We start from the raw sequence: 13,898 nt of genomic DNA, 5'->3' as shown, positions 1-13,898 counted from the left end.
TCAGCTTTTCCTTTTTACACTGCATTGCAGGTGAGCAATTAGAAACCATATGGTAATTTTGGCATTTTGTTTGTAAACACATTTGATGTTACTTTTTATTACATGTATTCTATACTAGATAAATCATGTGATACTAATTCATTTTTTTGTTCTTATTTTGTAAATAATAAATTTAATCAATATCTCAATGAGTTACTGTAGACTGGTATATGGAGCAAACTCAGAGTGTCTGTTGCTGTAGATTTTGTTGTCAGGAAACAGGAAATTTCTGTTTTAAACTCAAGTGGGCAAGAGTATACGCATTGGTGTTATTATTATGTCAGGTGAACTTTATTCAACGATTTATACACAGAGAAATATTGGTTAACCGTAGTGATAACAAATTCTTGTAGGATCAAAAAATCACAATATTTATCTTTTCATTATTTGAATAATTTTATAAATATTTTCAAAAACACACTTGTATATTTTGCCTAGGCCATAACTCCTAAACTGTAAAATTATATCTTCATAAAACTTGGTTTGTAGTTGCATCACCAGAAGGAGATATGCAGTGCACTACTGAAAGGTCAATACTGTGACCTTGACCTTGTGGTCAAAGGTCATGAATATTGTGTTGTTTGGGCCATAACTCCTAAACCATAAAAGATGTCTTTATCACTGAGGGAGATGTATAAAGCACTACCGAAAAGTCACTGACCATGATATTGAGGTCAAAGCTCAAAATGCTGGGAAGGGGAGACATACTGGTATGTTTTTGTGCTCGGAGACTATCAGAAAGATAAGGGCATATATATCATTACTGTGACGGACACACAGTCCATTTTTGTAAAAAAAGAATACTGGTTGTTAACTAACACCTTACTGCAGCTGACACAGCAACACGACTAAAATACGAGTTCACACGCTACACCCGACCACGCGACACGTTTATAAAAGTAAAATCTAAAAAGCGGACTGACGGCAGGATAATGAACTCCGGATTTGACACGGAAATAATCTGCTTAATTTGATATACTATTACATGTTATGTATTATTTATTTGGTAATTATACTATTCATAGATATTATAGATAATATAATAACAATAACAAAAACAAAACAAAACAAATGAAAATTTAATATATACATACATACATATATATATATATTCCCCCATAAAACAATAAGAGTGAAATATTTAAGTACTTACGTCAATTATATGTATACATATACTATGCATTCTATTGTATTGAATATGTTATAGTTATACGTTTTTCTGTAGTTTGTGTAGATTGTGTCTTCGTAGCACTGTATGTCTTTATGTTTCCATGTATCATGTATTATGTTTGTTAACTTGTATGATTAAATGTACTGTAATAAAAAAAGATAAGATTACAACCACAAAAAAAATCATTTTATCTGTATCATTACTTACATTAATATATTGGCCTGCTGTACATCAGAGCTTGCCACAATAGGATTTTACAACTATGTGTATATTTCCTTTTGAAAAAAAATACAATTAATAAAAGAGAATTAAAACAAGATATTTCCATCCGTACTGAAAACACACTCGTATTTATTGTTCTGAATCAAGTATCGGGTAATATTTTAAGATGTGATAATATGGCTGTGTGAAAATTCTTTAAACATATATATCATCTCATATATAATTAAACAATGTGCTATTCTGATTTTACTGCTGTTCATTTTACATAACAGTGTTAATATTTATAAGTAATGCAGGTTTAATCTACTGGTGTATTCATAAAATGGTTATTGAGTTGAACAAGATTTTTTTTACTTTTAAATAATTTACTTTACAAATTCAATTACTTTTCCAATGTTGAGCAATTTCGTCTCCGAACAATACATGTAAATAGTTATTCACTATAGTTCACTATGGAATATAACATGCTTCCTTTCGGAACTATTGTTTACAATATCATTTTATGATATAATCTCCATAAGTACTGTTTTTCCATACATTATACCATATATTATACCTATCGTTTTCTCCAAATATTACGATGATAGAGAAGTGAAATTAACGGTCAATTAGCGATTAGCATATCTACGATACAATGCTATATTTGCAGATTTTATAGGAAAAGAGTTCCAATATTACCTGTTATTACCCTCTAGATATTCAGGTCAATCATGGCCTCCCCAAATGCAATTTAAGAGACAAATATGTGGACGCATTCAATGTTTTTATCTATAACTTTATATTTGTGGGGAAAAATGTCACCATGATTCCATCATACCATGTAGCATGTATAATATTAACGTTACTCTCATTAAATTAATTTGTTATCAATTCGTTTTTGTGTTCTACATGTATACGTATTTATCAAGTCACCTGAAGTATCACCACACGAACTGTTTATAACCAATCGTATAAAGATTTTCTTTTAATCAGTTCAATTACTTTTCCGTTTTGTATTAATGTATCAAGACAAGACATGTGAATATTTATTCCCGATTGAATTTCTTTTTTCGGAAAAAAAATTCCAATCTTCCCAAACACGAAATACTGGCTAATATGCTTCGTTATTTGGTTCTGATTGTGGATTTTAAAGAACTCCAGAGTTTTTGACGAATCTTTAACACCTCTTCTGAAACAAATTATTCTATTAGAATATTTAATTTTCCACCCTGTACATCACCATACCCCATTCTAAACCGAAAGAACACCTTCGTTCTCTTGTTAAGAGTGTTTTCTTTTCCAAGAAAGGTAAAAAGTGGTATAAATACAAGTGTATTTCATAATAAATAAAGATACGTCCAAATCAAAGCAGGAATATACGGAGGACAAAATCTTAGAAATGATTGAGTTTCTGGTTGACAACATGTTCGTCGAGTTTGGTGGTAAGATCTTCAAACATAGCATTTCTTACAGGATGTTTCCGGGCGTGTAGTCATTATATCATATTAATAAAGTCATAAATATTCGTGGTTCTTTTATTTTCGTAGATGCCGTCAGGTATTTTAAATTCACGAATTCATATGTTGAAGAATTGATATACGTTTGAATATTACAGAAATTTTGGTATCAATGTGTTTCGTTTATATATTTTACAGGAATTTGTTATATTGAAGAATATTGCTATCCCAAAATCGATAAGGATCTGTACTCCACATCAGATATTGATTTGAGGTGCGTGGTTCCATACTTCCCTGCCCATGATGGTTTATGTTTCCATGGAAGCTGAGATACGAACCGATCTCTGCTGTCGTGCTTGTGTCCTAGAGCAAGACGCTTTTCCTTAATTGATCAGGATGGCATGTGACGTGCCTTCCGTATATTATTCAATGAGGTAAACACCAAGTGCCTTGTACACACTTGTCATTACCATTGTTTCTCACCAGAAGTAAAGAGGGTGACATCTGTCAGCGTGATGTTGAGCATATGCGTGTATTAGGATAAAGAATGGTATCTTAATTCTTATCAACAGAGATGGTCAGTATTTTACTTCAATTTTAGCATATTTCGTGTATTTTACATGTACATATAGGGCTTATTCTGTGTGTTTTACGCGTCTTTAATCACGGACTTATAGATATGATTAAAATATTGATTAGATGCAAATTAGTTACATGAAATAGAGGACTTCTAGTAAAAGATAAATGGAAAGCGAAAGTAAAACCCTTGAAAGTCAATAAGATTTTTGTATCAAATTAGTTACATGAAATAGAGGACTTCTAGTAAAAGATAAATGGAAAGCGAAAGTAAAACCCTTGAAAGTCAATAAGATTTTTGTATCAAATTAGTTACATGAAATAGAGGATTTCTAGTGAAATAATAAATGGAAAGAGAAAGTAAAACCCTTGAAATCAATAAGATTTTTGTATCACTTTGTCAGAAAATTTATTCAGAGACGCGGCAACCAATGAGACGGCAATTACAGAGCTATAAGGTATACATTGTATGGCAGATTCGAAATTTCTTCCACGCTTTCAAACAAACTTTGAAGTTGGACGTATGCCGCGATTTCGCAAGCCATCTAATACAATACACTGTTTAATTATCCCGGAATTGAACTGTTAATCAGGGAAAAAAACTAGATTACGTACGATAAAGGCCAATGTATGAAATAAAATGAAATAATTCCACCTCAGAAACAGATATGTCCCAAAGTGGTTATTCTATAGCTAAGCCTTCTTTCCGGCACATCAGTGAATATTAAAAATATAACTACGTAAAATGTTTAAATCCTCTGATTTTACTCTTTGATGCATTGTAAATGTAACCAAAATGGCGAAAATATTTCAATATGAAATTATTCAATCTAGTGTGAGTTATATGTTGATGTTTGCCATGTTTTACATCATTGTTTTTTACATTTCTTTATTTCTATATATTCTTTTTACAAGAAAAAATCATTTATTTGATAATATTTCGACAAAATCTGAATGATTTCTTAATTCAGTGAAGTTATGCGCTGTTGATAATCTTGTGGGTATATTTTCCTTGCTGTCTATACAGTCAGATACTCCAAGATTGTCTTCTCACTTTTCCGCTTTGAATAATGTTTCTAAAATCCCATTTACTTCTTATCATATTCTCTTTGTACATTTTCATGAGTCTCCGTGTAAATCTTTCTTTTGTTTATGTTTTTCCCTATTGTTATGGATTTTGAGTTTGAATTATGATTATGTTAACATGTTGTTGTTTTTCCTTCTTTTCCGCCAAAGTGAAAAAACGAAAACACACCAAAGCGAAAAAACGAAATCCCGCCAAAGCGAAAAAAATAACAACCCGACACAGCGGAATAACGATGACAAACCGTAGCTCAAAAAAGATGTCATTAAACTTTATACTTTAGCAGCTGTTTTTTACCTCAGTTTGGCGTCTTTCCAAATAGTGGCAGGTTATCATTGATCATATCATAGCGGATCGGTATTAACGTCGTACACAAGGGACCCACTTGTTTACCAGGTATTCAGGTCGGATAACAAAGTGAGGTTAAACCATTTTAACTGTGTGTTCGAATCAAAGTATACACTATCTATAGAAGCAAAGGGCATCCCGATAATGTTATCTGATAAAACGATGTATGCACTCCTGCACCAACGAGTAAGTCGGCGTATATAACATTGACTGACTTGTGAGATTATCTATCTTTTTTCATCTTTGTTGATATAATAAGTTGGTTAAATAAACATGTAATCTGCATATTGCATTTTTCTGGTAGTCAGTACAGACGGTTTTGATGTGACTAGCTAAAAGAATTGCATGTAAGTTAAGCATGTTATTTAGACCGATCGCATGCACTTTCGTATGTCCAGAGGTCAACCACGCGTAAACTCATACTGGCATTTTTCGTTAAAATATCAAAACAATTGCGGTGAAACAAATATCACTCTCAAAACTATCTCTATATAGATATATGATATAGACGAGTTTAATTAATGTTATAATATTATTGACGTCATAATAATTAAAGTGTGTTCGCCTGATAGCTTGTTTACAGATTACATAACTATATATTACTTTAAAAACTGTTTTGGTCATAGCTTCGGCGGTGTCAACTGTACGTGCTGTGTTTGATTTTTAATTCGATGCAAATGCATTTATTTTTCTTCAAATAAAGTATTTCTGGTTTGGCAACAAGCTAGCTGAGGTATTGAGCGCACTATTAGCACTGTCTTAAATGATGTATCCTCATACGATCGAGTGACAATGCAGATCCCCTCGTTCTGATAAGTTTATATCTTTTCATATTTATATTATATACGGACATGATTTTAAAAAGACATTGATCCGGAAATTAAATTTAGTTTAAACATATTTTATTGCCGTTAAGCAAAAGAATTGGGCACAAGTTACGATAACATTATTAACGCCCTTTCCTTTAGAAGGAAAAAAAATTACATATATACATTTCAACATGGCTCAAAATAATTATATATATAAATCATTTTTAATTAAGAGAGAGAGAGAGAGAGAGAGAGAGAGAGAGAGAGAGAGAGAGAGAGAGAGAGAGAGAGAGAGAGAGAGAGAAATTTACTCGAATTTCATGGTTAGTAGTTACATTCTTACAAAATACATGTTAAATATATTTTACACTATATTATACATTTAACCGCACCAACCGAATCATGCTATTATGAAAATTAAATTGTTTTTGTATGTAAAACATGAAGATAAAATATTGATTAAAAATAGACATCTTTTATGCGGAAAATTGTCTTATTTTAAAGATACTAGAAATTTATAAAGTTATAAACATTGACTAATGAAAGAATTACAGAAATCAGGAAATGTTGGCTAATATAATTGGCGAAATGATGAATTATAATTTTCATAAAATATCGAAAAAGACTATTTTTGTACTTTGAAAACGGTCTTTATTCTAATCATTATGTCAACCTACAAAGACAAAAGACAACATAGTGATGTCGAAATCTATTTTCCTGAGAAGGATGTAATAAAAAATCGAAAACAGATAATTCAATACGAAGATAATAGACGGAAATTGTTCTTTTTTTTCTTTTGACAATTAATATGCAAATAAAGGCATTATTTCAAGGAAAAGTCAAAATAAGGCTATTTGTGATATCTTGGTAAACGAATGTCAAAAAAAAAAATAAAACACAACAAACAAAAAACACACAAGCCATTGGTAGCATTCAATACAAGTTTGGAACTGAATACAATATTACCTAATTGTTATTTAAAAGGCATAATACAGCTATTTGGTCCTTCTAGCTCTGGTTCACGATGCTTAGGAACTTATTTTGAAATGAACACGACAGAGGTAAAATAGAATTGGTTTAGGTAAGAAAAGCGAACCCAAAAATCAATATTTCATTATACCTATCAGAAGAATGTTCATATGTATATTCTGAATCTAATCTAATCAAATGTGTTCAAACTGGACACGCAGATTAACGTTAGACTTTGGAATTTCACAGCAGTATATATCACTATCTATCTCAACGAAATACCTATTTATGCAATCTAAGTACAAGTGCTTTGTGCATATTTTTAAAACCTTGATTATGGTGAACTGACGAGACCAAAGTGACCTTTTTTTAATAGATAATGTCATAACAAATTTTTACTTCAATATCTGCTGATACTGTAAAGTTAACACTTATGATCCGGGCACACGTACACGTCGTGCTGTAAAGTGTTAAACAGGCATCCTTCAGACCAAGACCAAGGAATCAAAAGACGACGCCATATCTCCCAAAAATACTTCTCGTGTGACCTCAAAGTAGGTGTTGCCACATACATGCACTATCAGTGGTAGCTGTATTAAGTTGCACGTGTCACTGTGTTCTCATTGGCCAAATCAAGAGTATTTAAATCACAGCCATCGACTACTGACGAGATAACATGTTATATTGCACTAAAGGTTATGTGTTTTTTTCACAAATACTTTTTTCTTTCCTTGGTACGTTTTGCCATATCGTATATCACTTTTAAACATCATCACATTGAGAAATATATATAAATAGAATCTTAATCAGTAACGTCATTTCATTGTCTAATTCTGACGTCATCATGTGCAATATCACTTGCTGCCATACTCAAAAATATTTTTTTGGTGTATTTGCCGAATAGAACAGCAAATCTTTGATAAATTACAAAACTTTCTTTCATATGAAAAACATGTTTATTCATGTTTGTTGGTTGCAGTTCTAGCTTTGATGAATTATGTCGCAGTTCAATATTCGAGAAGCACGGGAGCAAGACGTGGATAACATATTCCGGATGCTGAAAGTAAGAATTTTCAGTTATTGGCCGTTTAGAATTGTAAGTTCACCAGGCCAAAGTGTGTTTTTACCATATTAGTAATTCCGTTGTCCGTTCGTCATCCATCCAACGTCAGCTTTTCAGTATGATCAACCTCCTTTCATGAGATCCAGGGTCTTTTTGATATTAGGTGTGAAGCATTATTTGTTCAAATGCAAAATTGATGGAAGAGGGGAGAAACCGACAAAGTACTTCATTTTAATCTGGAAATCGTAATTTCACTGCTAAAATAATTATAATGAAGGAAAAAGAAAAAGGGGAAATTATATCAAAACAGGGGCATATTTTAAATGTAGTAAGAGAATTTTATGAAAAAACTGTACTCAAGTGACAGTAATATTGACGATATAAATCTTGACACTTTCCCATAGTGCAGTTTATAATGGAGTATTACTAAATTTACGGTATTAGGTATTGATTTTTATGTGGACCTACATCAAATTTGCAGGCTTACCCATGTTGAAAAAATGAATCATTTAGATTTGGAACAGAAGGATTCTTACACTTCTTGGAAGAGCACATATCATTAAGTCCATTCTCTTATCTAAATTCAATCATCTTTTCATATCTTTTCCAAATACAGCCGAGCCATTTATCAAAAAACTAATACAAAACTATTTAATTTTTTATGGAATAGTACATCTATTGAAATAATATATATTATTATCAAAAACTGTCGTAAAGGGGGCTTAAGATGATATCATACGATCTCTTATTGATTCTTTAAAACTTACCTGGATGTGTAGGTTATATGTAATAGATGGAAAATAACATACATTCTTTAACAGATATGGAAACCAGGATATTTAGCAAATTGTGATAATGAGTATATTTACAAATGTCAACAAAACTATAGAAATTCATTTTGGAAAGACGTGTTAAAAAGCAGGTTATTTAAACAAATACAAAGTCTTGAATATACAAACGAAGTCATTCTTAAAATACCCTTCTGGTATAATAAACAAATACAGACTGAAAAAAGAGGATATTTTATAGAAAAAAAGTATAGGAAGGGTGGTAAGTATGATAAGTGTATTAGCTCAAACACACGTCGTTGATATATTTGTAGATGGGGGAAATGTCATGCAGGCCGACATAGTTTTATCTTTACCTTAGATAAGCTAAGACATCCGGAAATTAATTCTACAATAACAGTGGAGTGATAGTGTTTAATCGAACCGTTGGGTCTTTTTTGTTTACTCATTACCAGACCTTGAAATAATCAGAGACAACTACGATAATCGTTACTTTTAAATCGTGAATTTATATTATAACAAATGTTAGGTACTTTCAAAGAAAGTGACTTAAATTATTTTGCACGGCGTCCGAACAACCTTGCATCGTGCTAACAGTCTTGCATCGCTGTCGTCCTTATACATTTTCATAACGCTTGAAAGAATCACAGTATAGAAAACTATACATCGGTTTGACTGCTTTGATGACAAAAGAGATTAATTCACTTCGTCGTCTAAAACTGAGAATGTTTTGTACTGAATACTTAAGCACAACTTTTTTTTAAATTGATTACCAATGATTAGTCGTGTCAACATAAAAAAATCAAAGATTCTAATCCAAGGACCTGTTCTTCTTCACATTGTCATTAATATTTAAGGAACAAAAGTATAAACGTCAAAATGTTGAATCAAGCCTTTGTGAAAGTGTCAAGAATTTGAATGCGACATCACGGAAAACTTGTAATACAGCATGTCATGTTTTAGACCGATCGCTGACACTTTCTATTGTTATTTATTTTATGACATGTCTGCTTATTTACAATATATTCTATGTGAAACCTTAACAGAACATGTGTCTTTGAAAGAGTCAACTGTATATCCGAACAGTATTTCTGTTCCAGCTTTCATAATCAAATTCCAAAACTTATAATCATTGAATGTACTGTTTCCCTAACATATTGTGTCAAAAAATATTCAAATCCATGTTCCCAATATCAAGCTTTCAGTGTAAGATGTCACTAGCCGACAGGTAAACTCACCACATATAGTTTAGAGTGAGTAACAAAAGCATGACTGTCATTATCATCTCATCAGGAAAAATGTCTAATTTCTGTGCGAACATTCACATTACGTGTATCGTCTTTGAAGTAGAATGCGCTTACCTTTTCGGAACGCTTCTTGAACTTCTTCAGGGTATATTTCTTTTGTTCCCGTTTCCATTTTCCAGGAATTGGCCGCATACTTGAAGGAGCCGGATGCTGTGAAATCAACACCAGAAAGTAAGATTTGCTGCTAAATTTTGCACATATACAGAAACTGCTATTGATTGAAACTTAACAGCATTTAATTCTATTCTCGTCGCAAATACACTTATCAGACTCTAGGTTCCTGTAGTTTAACTCATATATAATTCGTATACACTTTGCGACCACTTTGCTTCAACTATTTCTGCCTCTGTCAGCAAGCAACTGGTACAATGTCAAATCAATGAGGTCATTCTCATGGTGGAGGATAGGTACTCTCATTTCACCTTTGCCATGACTCTCCATCTCTTGAATATTATTGACAACTGACGGATTCCTCTTTAAAACACCATTTCCATAAATCCTCCAATACGCAATTATAGGTATTTGTAGGCTAGAGACGCGATCAATGAGTCTTCTTGAACATATTACAAATTCGTGTTGGATAGTAAATAATTATATATTTATAATATAGATGTTTAATTTGCTATGAATATGGTATTATGAGCCAAATTTGGAAAAAAAGATAAGTCAGCGTAAAGAATTCATTATACGCCTGTATACGTCTCTGCAAATCGTTAATGTTGGACAGGATCCCTTGGTGTACACTGACCAGAAATTAATTATATACAGTTTCTTAGCATATGTTATCCATTAAGCTGACAGTCGTCTAAAATCTAATAGTGGTTGTAGTGTCAAGTGAATTTCTGTTGCATTCAGTATATAGTGTATGACTCTATCATTATTCAATTTGACAGCTTTAAGACGAGATCTGCAACTGTACAAGTGCTTAGTGGTAGAAGATCTCTCAAATGGTGGTGAGTAGATAAGAAGTGCAACATAATTCATGTATGTCATATATTTTATCACATCAAACATTTTTGTTCAAACACTGACATAACCAAAGTCGAAATATCGATATGTTTTTACTTTTGTCCTCGCGCAGGATGTTTTTTCGTGTAATATGTTTATTCTATTTAACAAACTACAATGACGTTCACATGCTGCACTTGCTGTACATAGGTAAAGTTTGAGATCTGGTTCGTAATATCGTCTTGTTATTATTATGATCCTAGATGGATGTGAACACAACTTTGCATCCGATTTACCACTGAAACTGTAAAATTACTTAAAATAATTTTTTTTAAAAAACGGACATTGAAGGTGATATATAATCGATTACATAAGCCATTGGAGATTTTGTTGAATCTTTCATCGCATCAGTGAAATTTATGCAAAATGTTCCACTCATGGAAACTATTTTCAAAAAGAGAAATAACTGAACATTCAGTCGAACATAACACTCATGACAACATAAACATTTTTAAACAGAGATTAATGATTATTAGGGTACTAATCCTTTTGCCGAAGCGCTGCAAGCAGTTGACACAGTTTGATGTGTCATGCTTAGACACAAGAGAGCTGGAAATTAACTTTCTTTGTTGAACCTCAAGTTCAAATAATTTCTCTTGTTTTCGTTTGATAGTTGTATTAAAAGGTGTGCCTTTCAAATTTCGATAAACGCATTTAACAAAGATATCTACGTGTGATATTTTTAACTTAAAGCCTTAATAGTGATAATAATATAAGTCAAGAATAAGTCAAGAAAACCCCCCCATTTTTTCTGCTGGTGAGATTTAAAGATATGATCATTTAGTTACAATACGAACCAATTAAATTGATTAAAGATAAAAATTAATGTCAAAAGGAAAATTAATCAGCATTCCAATGCTGCCGATTTATCTCGATCCTTTTTCATATTTAGATCAAATTTGATTTTTGTCTCATATTAATTATTTCATAGAATCCTCAACTAAGCCCTTGATAGGATATGCAGCGTATTCGGACAAATTTACCATGTGCGATGGACGGTTGACAGTTCTAGACAACTTGTTTGTTGCTCCGGAGAAAAGAGGCAAAGGCATTGGAACAAGATTATTGGACATGGTATCAAAGGTAAATTCTGTTATTTTATGATGGGATTTATTTATTTTGCTAACGTCACACTGCTTAAAAGCTGACAATGCAAATCAAAAAATTTCTATGTTGCGAAATATGTACATATTTAAGAATGCTTCCGAAACCTCTGCTCTAAGCTACCGATATTTTCCGGTCAATGTATCTAAGGAAATGGCAGGCATTTTAGTCCAAGCCTTGCTTGGATACGTGTACGGATATCTCGGTGTATATTAAAAGGCCTGCGATCTCTCATTATTTCAATGATAGCGCATCACGTACATTGCATGAAAATATTTACTTGTTTGAAGGCTATTTTGGTATGGCAATATGTCAGGCAATATCACATCATATTTTAATAACAATAACGAATACCTGTTACATATTTTTTTTATTCATTCTTGTAGGATGCTGCAGCAAACGGTTGTAATGGAATAGAAATTCTAGCCCATGGTTGGAATTCAAGGGCAATGGCTTTTTATAAAAAAAGAGGTGCTATAGACGTTACCGAAAACAAGGATTGGCATTATGTTCAGATACCACTGAAAAGTCAGACAAAGATGGACAATTAAAAACATAAATAAGATTAAAGATTGGTCAGTCTGTGCTTTAAATCGAATAGATTGGTTGTATCTTCTTTAAAATGGCTTTAAATGGCAATTGAAATCTAATTTCAAGATTTTCTAGAGGAAAATCGCTTTATGTGTGAGGCCTAAACAAAAATAAAAACTGTCGTAATTTAGCACTGTCATGAATAATACGTCACTGACTTACAGTATTTTCATTAAAGTACATGTATTATATCGTTGTATTGTTGGCAGTTCACAAAAATATTAGTCCATGCTGTGTGATTAGTGGATATAAAACTGCGAAAATAGACAAAAGGAATTACACAGGTACTGAGACTTTAGTTAGGCGCCAGATGCCAGATAATGCGATATATTAAAATGTTCTTCTAGTGCAAGAAATGAATATTTACATCTAACATGCACATTTTAAAATAAATTCAGGATATTTAACAAGAATTACCAGAAAACCTGTAGATGGATTTTTCATTACATAAGAAACTCTATGAATTGCACTTGTAAATAAAAGAACATTTGTCCTCCATGGGGTCCCAACGTCTTGGAAAATTAATAAAACATCGTTGTTTTAATCACTCAATTTGGCAGTGAAAACAAACAAAATATATGGCAGTTTACGAATTAACATATCTCTTGTTTACTGCTGTTATCATGTACAAAGGTTATACAAGGCTGAATGAATACACAGTCTTAATTCTTCATATATTGTTATAAAGTGTTCTAGAATGAAATAAAGAGAAATAGAGAAAGCGGAAAAGAATCGATTAAACGATTCATTTTCTCCTTACTTAATTTAAATTTTCAACATCTATTTTGTTCCAGGCAAAAATATTCATGATTTACAGGATGTGCCAAGATGGTTTAATTTGAATTTGTCTTACCCTATGTTTATGTGAATAATAAAAGATCTGAACCCCTCCATGATTAAAAAAAAAGTGAAAATGTTTATGGTTACTTGGATGTGCAGAGATGATGTAATTTGAATTCGTCTACCCCATTATTTCAAAGAATAATGTTTGAACCGAACAGATGATCTCGACTTATAACATCCTACTGATGATCTCAACTGATAAAAACCTACAGATGAGACAAACCTACAGATGATCTCGACTTATAACATCCTACAGCTGATCTCGACTGATACAAACCTACAGATGAGACAAACCTACAGATGATCTCGACTTATAACATCCTACAGCTGATCTCGACTGATACAAACCTACAGTTGATCTCGACTGATGATAACCTACAGTTGATCTCGACTGATGATAACCTACAGTTGATCTCGACTTATAACATCCTACAGCTGATGATAACCTACAGTTGATCTCGACTTATAACATCCTACAGCTGATCTCGACTGATACAAACCTACAGTTGATCTCGACTGATGATAACCTACAGTTGATCT

The 13,898-nt window shown here is 32.2% G+C and overlaps 1 protein-coding gene across 1 annotated transcript; it reads left to right on the top strand.

The window, feature by feature from the left end:
• Positions 1–7,651: 7,651 nt before the first annotated feature.
• Positions 7,652–12,475, top strand: LOC132553256 (thialysine N-epsilon-acetyltransferase-like). The gene is made up of 5 exons (XM_060217490.1): positions 7,652–7,717; positions 9,932–9,983; positions 10,706–10,765; positions 11,752–11,903; positions 12,311–12,475. Exons 1-5 carry the CDS (start codon positions 7,652–7,654, stop codon positions 12,473–12,475), a joined length of 495 nt encoding a protein of 164 aa, XP_060073473.1.
• The last annotated feature ends 1,423 nt before the right edge of the window (positions 12,476–13,898 follow it).

This window comes from Ylistrum balloti, unplaced genomic scaffold (assembly GCF_031769215.1).
Source record: "Ylistrum balloti isolate Yb309-2 unplaced genomic scaffold, AGI_CSIRO_Ybal_v1 Utg369636, whole genome shotgun sequence".
NCBI lineage: Eukaryota > Metazoa > Mollusca > Bivalvia > Pectinida > Pectinidae > Ylistrum > Ylistrum balloti.
This window is presented reverse-complemented; position numbering and strand designations above follow the sequence as displayed.

Bases quoted from the DNA above. Each gene is read 5' to 3' on its own strand.
- LOC132553256 (XM_060217490.1), top strand. From the start codon at position 7,652: ATGTCGCAGTTCAATATTCGAGAAGCACGGGAGCAAGACGTGGATAAC. The intron at 7,718-9,931 runs GTAAGAATTTTC...TCCATTTTCCAG, and splicing joins ACATATTCCGGATGCTGAAA to GAATTGGCCGCATACTTGAA. The intron at 9,984-10,705 runs GTAAGATTTGCT...TCAATTTGACAG, and splicing joins TGTGAAATCAACACCAGAAA to CTTTAAGACGAGATCTGCAA.